Genomic DNA, 21,713 nt, shown 5'->3' with positions numbered 1-21,713 from the left:
TCTCTTATCCCTCTTCTTGTGGACTGCAAACAAGAGAAACTCTTGTACCACAAGCTACAAAACTTTGCAGATGTATATAATCTCTGGGACTCCACAACAGGCTAGATTGTACTGCCTGTGCAGTTCCCCAAGGGACTCAAGAGGTCTCCCAACATACACACTTGGAGCTGGGGAAAGTCAGAAAGGACCACAAGCTGGGTGGCTGGAAGGAAGCAGGAAAGGAGTCTGGGCCCAAGATAAGAGAAAGGGAAGGAGAGACAAGGGTAAGCAAGAAGATATTGATAGCAGAGGAAAGAGATATTTGAGGGCCCTGGGGAGGAAGTCCACACAAGGAGTCAAAGGATATGAGGTAGACTCAGAACAAAGGCAGTGCCTACTGAGAACAATAAGACAGTACCACTGAGCACCTGAACAAAAGTAGCTGGGAGACCCAATAGGAACCTCCCACATAGTACTGGTGCCTCTTGACATCTACATCTCACCAAAAATCAACAAATACCAGAATCATTCACAGCAAGGAATGTAGTCTCCCATATGGTCTCCACGCTAAATTGGAGTGCTTTCTGTCAGTGAAAGGTGGCACAGATGGAATGAGTTCTATATGCATGGGAACATTTTTTAAAAGGATTTTTAAAACAATAAAACTAATAGAGTGAAACTAGAAGTTGGAATATTTTTTCCTACCAACTGCCTTTGACTCACAGAAATCAAGATCTTCAAATAAAAAGCAACTAATTTTAAGTTTTGTCACCCCAAGAGAAAAATAAGTAATATTCAACTCACTTGCGTTTTAAAATTAGGAATTGGAAATATACCATTTTATTCAATATATGTAACAAAGAACGACCAAAAAGAAATCTAGGTTTGAATCCTGGAAATAGGCCACACTTACCAGCTGTGTAACTTTGGGCAAGTCCCTCTACATCTGAGTCTGAATCCTCATCTATAAAATGGGAATATACACTACCCACCTGGGATGAGGAAAGTACTTTGCACAACAATGTATTATCAAAATGTCAGTTCCTATAATTAAAGAGAGACATAAAAGGGGGAAAAGAGGAGAATATGGTAAAACAAGAAGGATAACATTAGGTAGAGAAGATACAAAGAGAATACAGAGAAGGAAGACAGTGATTCCAGTGTGAAGATTGGGAGGAGAGAAAAGGAGAGTAGGACTGAGACAAGGGCAGGGAGATATAGGAGGAAAGCTCAAGATGCAGTGCAGTGAGGAGTGAGCCTTTACCTCTGTCACATCCTACTGATTACTTAAAACTGTCGGACCAGAGCAAATTGTTACCTGGAAATACTGAATAGCTCTCCCAAGTCCTTTCTTCACTGGCAAGCAGTTTGCTTTCTACGTTCAACCTTTAGAGTATATTTCTGAAACAAAAGTTTGTTTTTCCTATGGAAGTTCTATACTGTGTGAAGCAGTGGTTTTGGTTTTAGAAATTCACTTTATAAACCCTTAATTATTAACTCATTTAATGTCTATGCCTGGAAGTACACTTCTAGATTCAAAAGCCATCAAACTGCCTTATCTTTAGGGCAGAGCTGCCTCATTTCATAATGCCCAAAGGTTACATTAGAAACTAACATTCAGTTCATTATTTTGAGCCTTCTCCCCATATTCAATAAAATCGAGGGTATTTTTTAAAAATCTTTGGTCCTAGTGGGGGAAAGCGGGGACCAAAAAAAAATTACTGGATGCCCTTTCAGGAACAAATGGGTCCAAACTACTCATAGCTTTTGTCTGTTCTTATCAAACCTTCAGAGGCTCTGAAAGGCACAGAAATAATGGGCCCCGTTGATGGATTCTGCTCAAGACAATGGCACAGTGAACAAAGCAGTATCACCTCCATATGGTACTTACTAGAGTGACAGCCAGAAAACTGGTGAGACAGAACTTTTGTCCAACATTACTGTCTTGCTAGGGGACAAATCATGCATCTCAGTGGATGGCAACAAGAGGCATATATCTTTAACAATTATAGTTAGTCAAGGGTGTCACCTTAGGAGTCATCATTTTGTGGTTTCATGTGCCAAAAGCTAACATCCGCCCCTCCACTCTAGTCCAAGTCCTGTAACCCAGTACTAATGAGCCTAATGCATAAATCTGAGTGAAAACTAATTGAGTTACCAAGTGAAAAGGAAGCTCTGCAAGTAGCCATGGCAGACTTCACACTTTTTTACGAAATGACTCCTTTAAGTACTCAGTTGAATATGTTAATGCAATATACAGTAAGAATACCCCCCCCCTCAAAATGTAAAATATTGCCACTGCACCTGCCAAGTTTATAAAGAAAAAGTCCTCTCATTCATCATGGGAAATTCCTTAGATGAGGGACCCAAGGAACTGTCGACAGCAAGGGAGTCAAGTCAAGCTCAATTTCTCCATTCTTTATTAAAGCTAGGTTCTCCAGCTGACAAGGGTGAGTATGGGATGGATGCATTTGAGGGGGACAGGAGGCAGGAAAGGGGCCAAGGGGAACACAAGACATGCACATGAAGAGACATGCCAGATGTGGAAAGGGATGGCATCTGGATCCCGGCACTGCTACTGTCGTTTCCGCAGCTCCTTTCCACCTCTCCAGGTACGCAGCACACAAACCCACTTCCCTCCCTGACACTCCATTTCTAGGGCTTCTGCTCCTTCTAGGGAAAGGGCAGAAATTGCTATGTAGGACACTGCCCACAGCTGAGGCACCTTAATCTTTCTTGTCCACATATGACTGAGCCAAGAGTCAAGATAATGCTGCATAACTAATCGATATACGTGATTTCCCCCAAACATTGCTAATCCCCTCTGCATCACCACAAACCCCCTTTGTCCCCTCCCCTCCTATTCACCCCCATCCCCACATCGCTTTTTAACCCTTCCCTTCTACTTTCCCAACCCACCCTCCCCCCCCTTCTAAGGCCTACCTCCCAACCCCACCGACTACTTGTGCTTCCCAATCCCAATTCCCCCAAAGACCCTCAGCAGCCCTGCCTCTCTCCCTCCTGGCCCTCAATGCCATGCCTACATTACAGCAAATGAATTATAGTCGAATGAAACTGAATTCAAAATGGCAATTTTTTTGGTACCGTTCAGACTGGCAAAGAAACAAAATGGTTTGCTGGTTATTTCCCAAGATGCCCTTCGCTGCTCTTTAAACTAATTGTGCAGTTTAGACTATAGAGTACTTTGCACATAATAGGCGTTCAATAAATATTGGTTGTTCGGAATCCTAACCTGGTCATTAATTCATCGTCATTCCTGTGCAAATTACTTAACTTCTTAGTGTCTCCATTCCCTGCTCCTTGGAACAGGAACACTACTTTTCTATGGGAGTACTGCTTGTAAACAGAAATACAACTCACCTCTAGTAATGAAATAACTATAGAAAAAGAACTGGAAAGGACCTCCAGAGGTCATCTGGCCCATTCCCTTGCCTACAGGCAAGTGCATCTATCCTATTCCTAAAGATCTCTAGGAAAGAGATTCCATGACCTCCTTCAGTCAGTCACTCACAGCAGTGCTTAATTATACTTAAATCTATGAAGTGTTAAATTCAGAAGAAAGGTGCTAAGTGAACCACATTGGCTTCATGGGACATTCTAACCAGTTTGTGGGAAGATGCTAGTGCAGAGAATCTCTAGCTTTAGGGAAGATTTGGGAAGCAACAGAGCTCTTCCCAGTGACGTCCACCTCTGGGTGAGTTTACATGGAAACAATGAACAGTAATTTCACTTTAACTCACAACAGAGGGAACTCCAGAGAGGTGATCTACACCACTCAAAGAACTCACTAGAAGCAGCCTCGTGGTTCACATAAATGTGTGATTTTCCACAGGCCTCTTTGTGCAACATACTTCTTTACCTCTAGCTCTAGACCAGAGGTAGAGACAGTCAGAATTCTGGGGAGATGACTGGAACTATAATGCACTTGACTACTATTGTCAAATTCGCTACCAACCATTGATGACAAGGCAAACCGGACTATCTAATTAAGCCTGATGTCAGGCAGCTGAGAAGTGTGGTGGTGATACCTAAGGAAGTGCATTCAATCTGAAGCATAAGGCTTCAAATGTGCTTCCTCTCCCGTTGTGGATACCTAGTCTCTATTATCCAACCTTTCCCAGCCCACAAGCATACTGAGCTAGTCCATCCTCCCTCCAGAATACTTAGGATATCCAGCAGAGAAGATAGTAACATCAACATTCTTGACCACTATTCGATCAGTTGGTACTATGATTCAACTTCAAGGCATGATCACAAAGTAACATTAAAAGTTTTCTCAGTTTTGCTTCAATTCCTTTGGGCTAGGAACATAGATCCAATCTCTTTGGAATTCCTCTAAGCTCTCTTACCCAGTGATCCACAAAAATAGAGAACATAAGAATGATAGAGCTAGGAGGTACCTCAAGACATAGAAATGTCAGAGCTGGAAGAGACCTTAGGACAGAAGATATTAGCAGTGGAAGGGGCCTTAGAACACAGAACAGTGAATCTAGAAGGAAATTAAAACATCAAACACAGAATGTCAGAAGTAAACAGGACCTTAAAACATAGAATATCATAACTGGAAAGGACTTTAGAATATAGAAGACAATGTTAGAGATGCAAGGGACCTTAGAAATTATCTAGTTTTACCCCTAGAATAGGGACTGAAGTTGTCAGACAGATGCCAGCTGGCATCAACAAGAATTACCGGGTTCTTACATCACTTCCTAGTCAATATTAAAATGAACTGAATTGACCTGAAGTCACCCATTAACCAAACACTTTTTACAAAGTTAGCTGAGAAGAGGGGGGAATTCCACTGCACCTGCAACTGCACCTGCACCTCAGACTTAAGCTTCGATTCACAGATGCCCCTGCTCCCCTTGTCTAGTCCCATGCTACCAAGCAAGAACCTCCTTCTCTTGCTCAAACCCAGGCTTACAGAGAAGTAAACCATGTGAGGGGTTTTTCCACCCAATTCTGCAACAGAATAAAATAAATAACACCACCATTCATGACTATTGGTTTGCTCTACTACATAAGCCCCAAATGGCATCATATTCCAAGCTGCTGTGATGCCAACCTTCTGCATCTTTTCTCTTTCAGTCTTTCCCAAACCCCAGCTCTCACCCCACCCTGCCCCAAGGCCACCTCTTCCATACCAGCCCCAATCAGAAATGCAGCTTCCTACTGGAGAACTGGAGCAGGAGAGAATCACTAACGTGAGGTGCTGGGGAAGTGCCAGGGGCTTCAGAGCAAGCAACTAAGCCCAACTCCCTCTTGCTTGGGTCACTGTGGAGAGAGAGGAGGAGGGAGCATGAAGTCAGATGACACACAGGAGACCTCCCAGGGGTTATTTCCTGTACCCAGCTCCCTGTACATGGGGAGTCACAAAGGGAAGAGACAAATGGTCTCTTGGGACATGCCTCCTCCCAGCTCCCTCCTCACCCACCTCACATGAGGGTCTCCTCATAAGAGCAGGAGGGGCCAGGTAACATGGTGGGTTCCTCAGATGCAAAGCTAGAGTTTCCCCCAAATTCTACCACAGTGTTACTACTGTCCTCTTTCTCCCCAGAAGGCCTATTGGCTTGGTTCTGCCCTGGCCCTTCCGCTTTGGCTGCTGGCCCAGTTGTCGTCCCACGATGAGTCTTCATGTGGGTGAGGAGATGAGAGCTCTGGGAGAATCGTCGGCCACAAGCTGCACACGCATAGGGCCGCTCCCCTGTGTGCGTTCGCTGGTGGGTGACCAGCACAGAGCGCTGTGAGAACCTCTTCCCACACTCAGGGCAGGGGAAAGGCCGCTCACCCGTGTGACCCCGCCGGTGCTTGGCCAGATTAGAGCGCTGGGCAAAACCCCGTCCACAGTCTGCACAACGGAAGGGCTTTTCCCCAGTGTGGGTTCTTCGGTGCCTCTTAAAGTCTGAACTATGGCCGAAGCCCTTGCCACAGTCAGGACACCGGTGTGGCTTCTCCTCTGCATGTGCCCACTGGTGCCGAGTCAGGGCTGCACTCTGCCCAAAGCGCCGCCCACACTCCCCACAAGCATAGGGTCGTTCTCCCGTGTGTGCCCGCCCATGAGCTGTCAGGTGGGCCCTTCGGCTAAATCCAGCCCCACAAACCCCACACACAAAAGGCTTCTCCCCAGTGTGGCCACGCACGTGCGCAGCCAAGTGGGAGCCACGGGCAAAGCGGGCCCCACACTCTGGACAGGGGAAAGGGCGTTCACCTGTGTGTGTGCGCCGGTGCCTTGCCAAGTGTGAACCATACACAAAGCTCTTTCCACAATCCGCACAGCGGTGTGGCCGGTCCCCAGCATGATAGCGCTGGTGTTTAGCCAGGGCTGCCCGACGCCCAAAGGTCTTTCCACAGTCAGAGCATATCCATGGAGTCTCTTCTTCCAACATGGAAGAAGGTTGGGGGTCCGAAAGGAGACTCCCAACTGAAGGGCCAAAAGATAGCAGTCCACTGGCACAGGGGTCACAAGGCATTGCTGTCCCATCAATTAGAGAGATCTGACTCCCTAAATGACCAGGGATAGGGGGAGCATCAACCAATTCATGGGCCACCCTTTCTCCAAAATCCTGAAGGGCTAACATTGGGAGGTTCTCTCCATGAAGCCAAGATTTTGGCGGCAGTGGGAAGTGGAAGTCAAGAGGGTGAGAAGGACCTTCCCCTTCCCCAAAACCATTCCCCAACTCTGGGTAGTTCCTATCTATAACAGGGCCTTCGTTTACAGGGTCCAGACCCTCCCCACCCAGCTCAGGTCCCTCGCTCTCTTCTCTTCTCGCTTCTTCTCTAAGATCAGAGCATTTCCCACCCCTTCGATGACGCTGGAAGTCTGCTCGAAGTCTAAAGGCCCGTCCACAATCAGGGCAGCAGTGAGGCTTCTCCGCAGTGTGGACAGCCTGGTGGCGGGCAAGTGCCGAGCTCTGACTGAAACTGCGGCCACACTGGGGGCAAGGGTACGGCCGCTCGCCTGTGTGGGTGCGCTGGTGCGTCACCAGATAGGACCGGCGGCCAAAGCCAGCCCCACAGAAGGAGCAGCGGTAGGGTCGCTCACCTGTGTGGATACGTCGGTGGGTTACCAGGTGGGACTTATAGACAAAGCGCTTGCCACAGTCAGGGCAGGGGAAGGGCTTCTCTCCTGTATGTGTGCGCTGGTGAATAGCCAGGTGAGAACGATAAACAAAACCCTTTCCACACTCTTCACAACCGAAAGGCTTCACAGCTGCATGGTAGCGACGGTGCTTGGCCAGCCCTGACCGATGAGGGAACACCTTCCCACACACATCGCACGTTGTCTCTGGCCGGCCCCCAGCTGCTTCCACCACTGCTGAGAATGCCCAGGGGGGCAGAAGTGGAGCACCTCCCTCCCCACTGTGAAGAAGGGGCTTGATCTCTTGTCCTTCAGTGACCATCCCCATATTTGAGGGGTCTCCTCCCCACAGATCTGTTGGCTGGACCTGGATGGAATCATCAGGTCCCCAGGTTCCAGGAACATCTCCCACCCCATAGGCTGCTGACCATACTCCTGGTGGCTCTGATTCCTCAGGGGTCTCCAGAGGACCTTCTTCTTCATCCTCATCTTCATCCTCATCATCCTCATTCCAAAACCAACCACCTAAAAGAGAAAGAGAGGAGAACTAAGAAAAGGGCAGATCCTTGAAAAAGACTGTGGTATGGGTTTTTTTTTTAAAGCATTCATTTTTGAGTGATAAAAGCTAGGTTTGATTTCTAGGTCGACCATAGACCAGCAGTACAAGTAAGCACCTGGACAAGCCATCTCACCTTTCTTAGCTCATCTATAAAATGGGGATAGTAATACTTGCACTCCCAACTTCATAGGACTATAGTGCGGGAACTGCTGCATAAACTTTAGAGAAATTAGGAGTTGTTCTGCTTATTACTGTACCCTCTTTCTCCTGTGCCTCATTATGGTGTGAGGATGATACTTATTTCCCAAAGGCTGTATGTCAGAAGAATAGAAATTCTAGTAGGTCCTTCCAAGTTGAAAAGATGTTAAGTCTGGTGACCACTGTGAGTCTATCTATCATGTGAGGACTAGTTTCAGTAATCTGAGAGAGGTTCATAACAAAACCGACCTCAGGGTAACAATTTTTCAGTCATGGCAACTCTCAAAGACCATCTAATAAGGCAAAGAGGGTTTGTGAACTGCACTGGTGGAGGAAATAACCATACCGAGAAAATCAGTTCCCCAATTGATAAATGGTCAAAGGATATGAACAGGCAATTTTCAGAGGAAGAAATTAAAGCTATCTATAGTCATATGAAAAAATGCTCTAAATCACTTTTGATTAGAGAGATGCAAATCAAAACAACTCTGCGGTACCACATCATACCTATCAGACTGGCAAACATGACAGAACAGGAAGATGATAAATGTTGGAGAGGATGTGGGAGAGTTGGAACACTAATACATTGTTGGTGGAGCTGTGAGCTGATCCAACCATTCTGGAGAGCAATTTGGAACTATGCCCAAAGGGCTACAAAAATATGCATGCATACCCTTTGACCCAGCAATATCGTTTTTAGGACTGTATCCCCAAAAGAATCATAAAAATGGGAAAGGGTCCCACATGTACAAAAATATTTATAGCAGCACTCTTTGTGGTGGCCAAAAACTGGAAATCAAGGAGATGCCCATCAATTGGGGAATGGCTGAATAAATTATGGTATATGAATGTAATGGAATACTATTGCGCTATAAGAAATGATGAACGGGAAGACTTCAGAGAGACCTGGAAAGACTTATATGATCTGTTGCTGAGCGAAAGGAGCAGAACCAGGAGAACTTTGTGCACAACAATGACCACAGGGTGCAAGAGTTTTTTCTGGTAGACTTGGAACTTCGTAGCAATGCAAGGACTTAAAAAAAATTCCCAATGGTCTTCTAAGGCAAAATGCCCCAGAGAAAGAGCTATGGAATTCAATCGCAGAATGTAGCAGATCATTTTGTGTGTGTGTGTGTGTGTGTGTGTGTGTGTGTGTATGTATGTGTGTATTACGTTTTGGTTTGTTATATGATTTCTCCCATTCAATTTAATTCTTCTACACAGCATGACTATAGTGAAAATGTATTTAATAAGAATGTTTGAGTAGAACCTATATAAAATTGTATGCTGTCTTGGGGAGGGAGGGGGTAATTAGGAGGATGGGAGGGAAAAATAATAATCTAGGTTATGTGGTAGTAATTGTAGAACACTGAAAGTAAATAAAATTAATTAATTTTAAAAAATCAGATCATCCAACCAAAACCACAGATACCAGTACACAGATACACAGAAACCAAAACAGATACCAGTAAATGGTATCTGTTGTTCTAAGTCAAAAGGACAATAAAAGAAGGTTTTCAGGAAAAGACATATAATACTAATTTCTTTAAAAAAATAAAAGCACAGTGATTTAAAAAAAAAACAAAACAAAACAGGAAAAGTCTAAGGAAAACCATGCCCCATACCATGAAAGTTTTCAGAAGGCTTATTTTGCCCATTACCATCAAAACCAGTTGGTCAACAAACATCAATTAAGCACTTAATTAATCACCAGTAAGATTTGGGCAGGTTAGGGGTCTGAAATAGCTAGGGTTTTTCTTTAGTGGCTCAATAACACAGGCCACACCTCAAAGCTCAATCACCAGAAGATTCTCCCAAGTAATTATGGTGACTGACTAGCTACACGATGAGACCAGGCCTAGATGCAAAGTACTTTGTTTTTGTTTGTTGTTTTAGTTTTGCAAATGACTTCCATAATAGTCACGTTGTGTAAGACTAACTATATTTCCCTGCATCCTATCCTTGACTCCCATTTCTTTTATTTTCTCTTTTGACCTTGTCCCTCCCCAAGAGTGTTTACTTCTAATCGATCTCTCCTCCCACTGGCCCTCCCTTCCATCATCCCGGCTGATCCCCTTCTCCCCTACTTTCCTGTAATGTAAGGTATGTTTTCATACCAAGGTGAGTGTGCATGTTATTCCTTCCTTGAGCCAAATGTGATGAGAGTAGGCTTCACTTTTTCCCTCTCACCTCCCCCCGATGCAAAGTATATAAAAAAAGGAACTGGCTAACCCAGAAAACTATCCCAGTTCCCACTGCTAAAGGACATTTTTAGGATGAGTCTCATGCTCTTCCCATATCAATACTTCCCTGAATGCAAGAGTTGGTCCCTTTAAGAAATAAGTTGACCTGAACTAAATAAAATTAATATAGAAGCAAGGAATTAAAAAGAATAAAAACAAAGAAGTGATTCAGTGCTAATTGCTAATGGAGAGACAGAAGTTGAGTAGTTGCTAAGGTAATTTTTCCTAGATGAGAAGGTGAATTCAAAGAAGATAGCAATATATGAATGCAAGGTAGCTCATCAGACACTAAGTCTAGAGAGGTCTTTTCCTTGGGCTAGCTCTATACTCACTGAAGAAGTCTAAAGCTACAATTCACTGTGAAACTGCTACACACCTTCTTCATCTTCCCTTATATATGGCAATTCATATGGCTTGTGCTGAGGGATCTGGTACATAGTAAAAGAAAAACATCTACAGAGAGGCAGGCAACATGGGACAGAGAAAAATCTCTGGAAATGGAGTCCAAAGACCTGATTTCCAAGCCCAGCTCTGCCATTTTCTACCTGTGTGATCTTCAGTAAGTCATTTAACCTTAGTTTGTACATCTGAAAAATGAAAGGTTTGAATTAAGATGACCTTTACATCCCTTCTACCTCTAGGGCCTTGGTTCCTTTGAGATGTTGTATTGGAAAAAACAACAGTGAACTAGTTAGGAGATCTGTTCTACCACTAGTTTGAGATGTTATTTAGGCGTGTCACTTAAATCTCAGGGCTTATTTTCTCACCTGCAAAGAAGAGACAATAATACTATACAGTCCACCTTCTGCGTATATCGCCAGGATTGAGTGAAATAATGGATTTGAAAAACATTTGGAAACAGTAAAATCTCTTATGAATTTAAGGTATTATCACAATTAACTATACCTAAAAGTGGCAAGGTTTCCTCCATGTTGTAGCAAAGCAGCTGTTAAAGGACAAATAAAGAACAATGAGATGAAAGGTGGGATTCTGGGATGGGAAGTCAACAAGAAAATACCTCTTACAACTCCTGCAACCTAGCAAGGAGCCTTGTTTAAGGAGTATTCTCAGTAAGTGCTCATTTAAATTAATCAGATTCCCTGGAAACACAGAATCTCAAGTCTGAAAGGGACTTCTGAGGTCACCTGTTCAAGCCACTAGCAAAAGGAGGAATCCCCCATCAAACACCCCTGACAGATGGTCACCCAGCCTCCAGGTGAATATCTGGTGACAGGGCCCTCTCTGTATAGAGAGCCCCAAGGCAGCCCATTTCATTATTGGACAGTTTTACTAGTTAGACCTTTTTTTTATATAGTAAGATAAAAATCTAAAATCTACCTCTGGCACCTCCTACCCACTGCTACTAGCTTTGCCCTCAGAGGCCAAGCAAAAATATGTCTAATCCTTCTTCCATATAGCCCCTCAAAGACTGAGAACAGCTATTATTGTAGCACACATAAAGGTTCTCTTTCCCAGATTAAACAAGCTCAGCTGCTTAACTAAGCCCTTAGAGGATCACAGATCTAGAGCTCTAAGGGACTTCAAGTTTATCAAGCACAACCCCTTAATTTTAGAGATGAGAAAAATCAAGGCACAGAGGTTGAGAAACTTGCTTGCTTTCCAGGGCATGGTTTCAAATCTTCTCTCCATCATGGTCATCCTCTTCGTGATTTCTCCAGCCTGAATAAATGCCTAAATATAACCCCGGAAGTGAATATAATACTCCACTTGCAACTTGACCTTGGATTCAGTGACCTTTCATGATGTATATGAGGAAACCACTACATAATTAATTAAAAGAATATTCTATCATGCTCAAATGTGTTAAAATTTTTGGAGACGGAGCAAAGAGTTGGTCCCTTTAAGAAATAAGTTGACCTGAACTAAATAAAATTAATATAGAAGCAAGGAATTAAAAAGAATAAAAACAAAGAAGCGATTCAGTGCTAATTGCTAACGGAGAGGCAGAAGTTGAGTGGTTGCTAAGGTAATTTTTCCTAGATGAGAAGGTGAATTCAAAGAAGATAGCAATATACCACATACTGGGCATATCTGGGTATACCTGAAACTAAGCTGTGAAATAGAATGTGACCTTTTATGTTTCAGACCTGGAACAAAAAAGATCAAGAAAAAAGGGAAATGTGGTTTAAAGTTTTTTCTGCAATAATTAACATGGCAGTCCCTTCCCCCTTTTAGGAAACAGCCAAGCAAAAACCACAGCCATCAACTACACTTTATGAATACAGGCAACAGGAGAGAATCCTATAGGGAGTTTTCATAGCTTAAGGCAAGAAGGTAAAAGGTAGAACCCCAAAGCCTGAGGGCTCTCAAGAGGCCTGAACGCTTAGAAGCATAGTAAGTGAGAGAAAGTAAAAGTGGCCCTAGGAATGAAAGAAAAGCTAGAGTTAACCTCAAAAAGGCCTCTCAAAAATTAATTTAGTTAAAGGTTCTTAATCCATACCTAGTTGAAGGGGTTTTTTTTTATTTATTTCAAATATATGAAGAATCTTCAATTTCATCTAAGTATGCTTTATACAGAGACAGATTCATTACAGACCTATTATACCTTAGCAAACTTTCTCTATATGGAATTCTCAGTGAGGAAATGTCCTCTATCAATGCAGAGTCAGCATTTACACAACAACTTTAAAATTTTTTAGAGAGATACCTGCCTTCAGGCATTTACATATAATGGCACAGTAGAGAAAGAGCCTGCCTTAATGTCAGGATGACAGGAATTCAAGCCCCACACTGGGCAAGTCACTAAACCTCTCAAGTAATTCTCTTAGAACTACCTGTCTTCATCTGTGGATCATTTATATTTCAGGGAACAACCCCTGAATCTTTTGACTCCTTTGAATCAGTTTCTATCAGAGAAATTTATAGATTTTTCCCCAGCTAATTGTTTCCCTTCCTAATTCTAACTGCACTGATTTCATTTATGTCAACACGTTTCAATTTTATGTAATTCAAAATTTTCATTTCATCTCCCGTGATCCTCAAGAACTCTTCTCCTATCTACAGTTTAAAAAGATTTTCAATTTCCTTCCCTGTTCTAATTCTTTTATCATGTGACCTGTATCCATTTGGAGTCTTTTCTGGAAAATGGTGTGAGGCATTGATCTAAACATAATTTCTGCTAGACTGCCTTCCAGTGTTCCCAGCAGGTTTCATTCCATTATCCCAGTAATTTGCCCCAATAATCTTTACCCTAGTAGTTGGGGCCATGGGATTTATGGAACATTTATGCCAATAAATCCATTTGCTTCTAGATCTTATGTTCCTAATCTGTCCCACTGATCAACTTGTCTATTTTTTAACTGGACTCAAATAGCTTTGATGATGACTTCTCTGGTATAATTTCTGAGATCTGATAACTAGATCTAGGTCTGAGCTAGGAACCCTTTCTTCTCACTTTCTTTCATTATTGAGATTCTTGATCTTTTGTTAACCTAGATTAATTTTATCACTTTTCTACTCCCAGAGAATAGTTCTTGGTAGTCTGATATGGCAATTAATAAGCAAATTAATTTGAATAGCATGCCATTTTATTGAATTCATATCCAACCACAGCAATTAATCTCTCAACTATTCAAGTCCGTATTACTATAAAAGCATTTGGTAGTTATATTCATGTTATTCCTATGTATGTGTTAGTATTTGTTCTCCCAAATTTTTTTGCAATCTATAATTATTTTTAATAGAATTTCTCTACCCCTTCTGGCTAATTTATACCAATAATATGCCAAAAGCCTGATAAATTTGTGTGGGTTTGTTTTATGTCCTACCAATTTTCTGAAATTAATTTCAGTTAATTTTAGTTGAATCTCTAAGGTTCTCTAAGTATACCATCATGTCATCTATAAAAAGCAACAATTTCATTTCCTTTTTTGACTACACTTATTCCCTCAGTTTTTTTCCATCTTAATGCTAGAGCTAGCATTTCTATCAATATATCAAATAATAGTGATGATAAGCATCTTTGCTTTACCCCTGATTTTAATAGAACAGCCTCTAACATTTCTCCATTACACATAACATTGGCTCTAGGTATAGGCAAGATAAAGTTTACCATATTAAAGAAAGGTCCACTTATTCCTATGTTTCTAAATTTTTTTAAATAAATCGGTATTATATTTTCTCAAAAACTTTGTTAGGCCTTTAATACTACTCTGACTTCACTTTTGTTCCCCCATCAACAACTTCAAGCCATTTCAACTCTATAAATCTTCAACCCTTATTGCGAATGCCTTGCTCCCTTACCCTATCACTGCTCTTCTCTTGCCAACCCTGAGCCTTGGATTACTCTCACCATCCATCTCCTATACTGCTATTCACAAGCACCAAACAAAACTGGAGGAAGCCTCACAATTATACTGACTTGCTGTATTACAAACTTATGGTACTTGGTGTCAAATGGGTCCTCACTGCAGCAAGACACTAGTTTTCCTAATGATCTATTATTTCACAGAAGCTATTTCAAAGTTTGTCTCCACTCCTCCCCATCACACCTCCTTTTCCCCCCTTACTCTTAGCTGAGGACTTTGCCTTTACTGAAAATAAAAGACTATTTAACATGAGTACCCCTTTCTCCCACTCTCTTCATAACATCATTTCCAGCTCCTTCCTTATTTCCCTCAGGCTGACAAAAACATGACACTTCTGCTTGCCAAGTTGATCCTTCTATATGTGCATCTGATACCATCCTCTGTCTTCGTTAGCAGACTGCATCCTCAATCATCCCACTACTCTCTTAAATTATCTCCCTATCAATTGGTTCCTTCTCTATTCCCCTGCAACATGCCCAAATGTCCTCTATCCAAAAGAAACTCCTACACACACTTCATACCCTACTCTCAAATTATGATACATCACTTTTTCATCCAAACTCCTTGAAAAAGTTACTACACTTTCTTTACATCCTCTCCTCTCACCACTCAAACCTTTGTGATTTAACTGCCAACTTCACTGAAATGAAAATGTTCTCTCCAAAATTAGTAATGACCTCTGCATTTCCAAATATAATGCTCTTTTCTCATTCCTAATTTTCTCAACCTCAGAGACTGTTGACCACCCTATCTTCCTAGATTTTCTCTTCCCTGGCCTTTTGTAACCCTACTATCTCAGTTCACCTCCTGCCTGGCTGATAGCTCATTTTCAGTCTCCTTTGCTGAGTTATTTTGCACATCTGCTGTAGGTTCTCCCTAGGATTCTACTGGAGGTCACACTGAGGCAGGAAGGTGGCCCAATAGACAAGAGTTCTGACCCTCAGTTCACATCTTGCCTCAAATACTTACTAACCATCTGATCTTCCCTGGGCAAGCCATGGCACCCATTCACCTCACTGGTCCAATTTATACTTTCTTTTTTCTTTCAGTCCCCTCTTTATGATTCACCCTCTGAAGCTGTTCTGTTCTATTTTCCTTGTGATTATTGCCTCCCTGATGCTACCTTTCTTTCTAAACCCAGCTCTATTTCCTTGTTAAATTTAATCTGTTACTACACTAACCTCTGTGGGTGTGCTTATGCGTGTGTTCACTCCACTCTAGCCTGTTCAGATGACAGTAATACTCGTTCCTTCCACCTCTTCCTCCATGTCTGTAAAGTCTCCTCTTGAGACACTCCAACTGCAAAAAACATTAAGTTCCACATCCTACTTTATTTCTAACCTAGTGTATTCCTTTTTCCTTCCCTTTTCTTTGCTCTGCTGTTCAGTCATTTTCAGTTGCATTCAATTCTGTGTAACTCCACTTGAGGTTTTCTTGGCAAAGATACTGGAGTGGTTTGCCACTTCCTTCTCCAGCTCATTTTACAGATGAAGAAATTGAGGCAAACAAGATTCAGTGACTTGCCCAGGGTCACTGAGCTAGTAAGTGTCTGAGGTCAGATTTGAATTCAGGTCTTTCTAACAGGTCCAGTGCTCTACCCACTGCACCATCTAGCTTCTTCGCTCTAAAGAGAATCAAAATGGAACAAGTTGCCTCCAGGTCTTCTATTTCTTTTATTTATTTTTCTGTAACCTTTGAAGATATGAGCATTCTGAAGGGACATATGTCTCTTCCCCTTCACTGGAACATAAGTACTTCATTATCAATTGGTTCTTCACAAATGTTTAAATTTATCTCTCTAGGGTTTTCTTTACTCTTGTGTTTGCAATTCAAAATTTCTATTTAGATCTGGTATTTTTCACCAAGAATGATAAAGCTTTCTCTTCTGTTAAAAGTCCAATTTTATCCAAAAAGGTTATATTCAGTGTTGCAGGATAATTTGTAAGCCTTTATCATTTTCCTTTTGGAATACTATTTCCAAGGTATTCTCTCCTATAAGTAGTTGTCGCCAAGTCACGTGTGATCCTGGAGGGGATTCTTTGGTACTTTGAATGCTTTGAGTATTTTTTTCTTTGACCTAGAGGCTCTGAATTCTGGCTATGATATTCCTGCAAGTTTTCATTTTGGTAAGTGACTGATGGATTCTTTTATATTTTCACTTTGTCCTCTGGTTTTAGTTAATCTAGGAAGTCATTTATTTTTTTTTTCAAGTTATGGGATCAAGCCTTCTTTTTTCTAGATAAGTTATTTTTGATACCTTTCATTTTCCTCTATTTTTTCAATCTTTTTATTATATTCTAATCTTTCTAGTTGTCTGATAAAGTCAAGTTGTTAAGTTTATTCTAATTTGAGAGGAGTCCACTCCTTTGGTAGAAAACTTACCTTCTATTCTGTTCATTAATTCTCACTATAATTTGTTCTTCCAGAGCAATTATTTCATTTTTGTTATATTACTTCCAATTGTTTTTGTAGCTTTTATGGCTAAATCACATTTTTTTCCTGGAGTCTGACTGTACTTATTGTGGTATTACTTTATTCTTCTAGACTGACCTGTTAGGCATCTCCTGACCCAGAGATATCATTGTTTCTGTTTAATCAATCTCCAGCCTCAGTTCCTAATTTGGGAATTTGTGCTAGGGTTAAGTTCTGCCCCTTCCTGTGCTCTTGAATAGGGCATTTAGGTCATGCTTGGTCCTTACTTTGATTTGCTGAGCTCCTGAGAGCAGCTTCCACTTATTTTGGTGTGTTTGCTCTCAGAAAGCTGGCAGGCTTCAATGTCTGCAGTCAGAGTATTATAAGTGGCCGTCCCTAAACAAGACACTGCAGTGGTCTTCCAGCCCACGAAGGCAGGTTGCCACTGAGGGATGATGTCACCCCTCAGGGGTCCCCAGAGGAGAACTGTAGTCATCCATCCTCCCCGGGGAGTGTTTGGCTACTGCTGAGATTTCCAGTTTATTCATCTGAATTCATATCAAATTCCCTGACAGGACCTGTTTTTGACACCCACAACTTCTAATTCTCTTTTTGTACAGGGCTACATTATGGAGCTTACTTAAATTTCTCTTTGAATGTCTTAGTCATTATCAGATCTGGTGCCTTTTTTAGATGACTGCTTTAGATTATGTGGGACAGCTGAATTTCTCTATGAACTTTAATGCCACCATCTTGGAATATTCCACCTCCATGAATCTTCACTACACTACTTTAAACTATGGTCCAGAAATATTAATTACATCCATATAAAACTATCTCCTTAACTAGCTATTCATTCCATTTCCCAACTCCATTTTTGTCTTCTGGAACAGCAGCAATGAAGATATCATCTGTGCCCCCTGTATTCTTCAGTTTCTTGACCAAAACTTTTTTGGGTTGAGGGAGGGAATTGTTTTACTTTTCCCTCCTTCACACTTCCTAAAAGGTCTTCGTAATCATTATATGTAACCAAGTAAAGTAAATTTCTCAATGACCACATTCAAAAATGCACATATACTTCATTTGTAATTTTGAGCCCATCACCCCTCCAACTGAGACAGCTAGGGGATGCAATGGATAGAATGCTAGGCCTGAAGTCAGGAAGACCCCAGTTCAAATCCAACCTTAGATACTTACTAGCTGTATGACCCTGGGTAAGTCATTTAACTTCAGTATACCTCAATTCAAACATCTGAAAAATGAGGCTCTAATACCTCTCAGGTTTGCTGATGAGATCAAATGAGATAACATTTGTAAAGCACTTAGAAGGTGCCTGACATACAGTAGGCACTTAGTAAATGCTTATGTAAGGAGACAGGTACTGTGTTGCATCTTTGGTCCTCTGGAATCATGATCTGTCACTGTCATGTCAGAGTTCCAGTCTTCCAAAGTTTTTTTTTTCCTTTTACTGTTTTCATACAGCTTTCTTGGTTCCGCTCACTTCACTCTGCATCCATTCATACAGGTCTTCTGAGGTTACTCTGAAATTGTCCTTCTTATCATTTCTTATGGCACATTAATATCCCATTACCTGCATATACCATAATTTACCTTAGGCATTCCACAATAGGTAAGTACCCCCTTACATTTCCAGTTTTTGTCCATGAAATGAGCTGTTCTAAATCTTTTTGTCCTTCCACCTTCATTTTGGGGGGATATGCCTCATGTGGTATCACAAGCTCAAAAATTATGTGTACTTTCATGACCTTTTGTTGCTCAAGGCTTTGTCACGTTCAGCAACGCTTTCTATATTTCATCTAGTAGAACCAGTGCGCAGTGCTATCATTTTGACTAGTCTTGGGACATATGCCTCTGAAAGACAAGAAATTTCTCTGCTGTTATTAGGTCAGTTAGTGCCTCAATGTCTTTCAGAAGGAACTCCCACCATCACTCATCTCTCTTCCGTGAAGCTAGGTAGTGCAGTGAATACAAGTGCTGGGCCTGGAGTCAAGAATCCCTGAATTTAAATCCAGCCTTACGAGCTGTGTGATCCTGGGTGAGCACTTAAATTCTGCCTCAGTTGCCTCAATGAAAAATTGGGGCCACCTGCCTCACAGGATTGTTATGAAAATCAAATGAGATCATTTTTAAAGTGCACAATGCACAACTGTACAATTAGTACAATGCCTGACACATAACAGGTGCTTAATAAATATTCGTTCCCTTTCCTTCCCTGCCTCTGCCACTTTCTAGATGATCTCTCACCTAACAGCACCTTTGGCAGCACTTTTTTATTCTTTAGAAGACAAGCACCAACTTCCTTTTCAAAAAGGACCTCAGTTTGGAGGGGGGCGGTGTTTGTTTTGGGGCTTTTTTGTCAGTTTAACAGTTTTAAATGTTCTATGTCCATTTCCCCTTCTTCCCCCTATGTGTGACATTCTTTTATCCTTCAACCTTCTGATCCTTCTTGTTTTCCTACTAAAGGCCATCTTCTGGTTTTTAAAGAAACATTTTTTTTTCTGATAATCTGGATTATGGAAGGGGCATGTTAGGACAATCAGTCTGAACAAACTGTCTCCCAAAGGACTTCCAGTTCCTTAAACTAAAAACCTTCCTCTCTCATAATTTATCATCACATGCACCTCGGCTTATACCTGGGTCTTTATGATCCAATGCCAATGCCACCACATTCAGTAAGCTCTTGATAAAGAGATCTTCCAAGGTCAAAGTGATTTCTCCTTCCCTGGACATGTTTCACTTATGGACTCATCTCTTACACTGTATTATTCAAATATTTATTAAGTACCTCCTATGTATGATAATGGCTAAGTTCTTGAGGACAGTTACCATGTCTACTTAGTCTTTCTATCTCACACAGTACCTAAATGTTCGGCATAAAGCAGGCACTTAACAAACATTTGATTTTTGTCATTCATGTGGAAGCAACTGTATCTCAGAGACAACCAGTTTAAAGAGTTTAAGCCTCAAAAATTAGGAGACCATATGTGAATAACCTGTTAGATATTTCCATGTCAATGGTCATATGTGACCATATGTAACCATATCTCAACACTTAATCTGCTCGTGCTGGGAAGTCGACAACCTTACACCTGGCAGGTAAGTCAGTATGTACCACCCTTGGTTACTATAGATCCAGCTGTTTATGTTATTTGATCAAATATCCCACTATCACTTCCTCCCTCTTTTCTGCAGAGTCTCTTCCCTACCAAGAGTATTCTCATTTCCAAGCACTGTGACACTACATAGAAGCAAAGTCACATGGAATGGGTGATTTTCCTCAACATCTGTCTCTACTTCTTTGAATTTAGAGCCCATAACTTTGAAACAGATGTTAGGGTCTCCACAGGCTTCAGTACTACTAGGCACTGGACTTTAAAGTCAGAAGACCTAGAGATGAATCCCAGCTCCAGTTGTATAGGTTCAGATAAATCACAATCTCGTTTAGCCTCTGTTTCCTCATCTATAAAATAGAAATAATTATAACTGTACTGCCTACCACAGAGTTGTTCTAAGGAAAGCAATTTATAAACCTTAAATTAATATAGAAATGTGAGTTATTACATTAGATTACTAATAATAATGTAGGAAGATGTTTTCTCTTCTGTTTCCATCACATGAGCACTTACCCATTCAAATAAGACTAGTTGAGCATGAATTCTTTCTAGAAAGCCTCCGTATTTTTATCATGCTGTTCAGAGTTTGGGAAAAATTTTTTTTGGTTCACTGGGTTTCCATATGTCCTGACTAATAAGAGAGAAGAAACATAGGTCTCTCCTCCAGAGTGACTAGAAATCTCATGAGGATCTAGTCTGTGGATCACAGAATTTCAGGCTAAAAAGAACCTTAAATATTATGTGGTATGATCTCTTTATTTTACAGGTATGCCCCAGAATGGTGACAATCTGTTCAATAACAGACCACACAAGCAGCTGAACACAAACACAGAACACAAAAACAGGGCATCAGACTCAAAATCCAGGGTTCTTTTCATTATACCACACTCCCTCTCCACTCCCAAGTCCATATTCAAGGGTCAGGCCAAGAAACAAATATACCAGAAGAAATCCAGTATAGGACTTGATAATGGAAAAAGTCAGGAGGGGATCTATACCAAATCTATATCAAACAAGATCCATACAGAGAAATAAACACTTGATAGCAAGTAACTAGGACTTCTTTATATTTAAAAGTTAAACTAACTTTTGGAAATGAGCATGGCACAAAAACAAAGTATATCAATAATTTTTAATTGAACTATCCCTGCAGGTAGTACAAGTTACTATGTAGTTATAACCACCAGAAGTTGAAGATCAAGGTTGAACCTACAACAGTAGCAGTTGTACTTGCAACAGTAGTTGTAAGACCAAATTAGAATTCTTAGCAGAAGGATGATTTTGAGCTAAAGTCTCTCCCACCCTGACATTTTATGAACCTAAATGTTTTAAGTTTTTATTCTTGAGTTGGAGGGAATACAGGTAACTGCCCAGCATATTCCAGGCAGAGACAGGCCTAAGAGTTGGAGCCATGGACACTCAGGGGACTGGAGAGCAAAGGAAGTCTGACTTCCTTGTAGCCAAAGCAGTGTAGCACAGCACAGGGCAGAGCTAGAGAACACAGGACCTAGAGAACAAATGACCCTCAACTTCCTAACTCCTCATTTTAAAGTTCATGAAACTGAGATCTAAAGGGTAAAATGATTTATCCATGGTCACAGAAGGAATAAAAATCAGAGCTGAGATCTGAACATAGTTCTCCAGCACTAGCAATCTTTCACTGTACCATATAGTTCTGAGTGAAGTCCCACCTCACTGGAACTCTGGGCATGAAACACTGCATACACTGTGCTAGTTTTGGTGAACTGCTTCTGTCTGTCT

General features: G+C 41.4%; 1 protein-coding gene across 3 annotated transcripts in view; it reads right to left on the bottom strand.

Annotated features, from left to right (window-relative positions):
• Nucleotides 1-2,382: 2,382 nt before the first annotated feature.
• Nucleotides 2,383-21,713, bottom strand: part of LOC140497170 (zinc finger protein 316-like) — a 104,569-nt gene continuing 85,238 nt past the window's right edge. For 2 of the 3 annotated variants that reach the window (XM_072597815.1, XM_072597806.1), the window contains exon 6: nucleotides 2,383-7,603. In XM_072597815.1, coding sequence (XP_072453916.1) covers nucleotides 5,436-7,603 — 2,168 coding nt within the window. In that variant the 3' untranslated portion in view covers nucleotides 2,383-5,435. The remainder of the gene's footprint in view (nucleotides 7,604-21,713) is intronic. The other variant, XM_072597802.1, reaches the window with a different exon arrangement.

Source organism: Notamacropus eugenii, chromosome 1 (genome assembly GCF_028372415.1).
Source record: "Notamacropus eugenii isolate mMacEug1 chromosome 1, mMacEug1.pri_v2, whole genome shotgun sequence".
Classification (NCBI taxonomy): domain Eukaryota; kingdom Metazoa; phylum Chordata; class Mammalia; order Diprotodontia; family Macropodidae; genus Notamacropus; species Notamacropus eugenii.
This window is presented reverse-complemented; position numbering and strand designations above follow the sequence as displayed.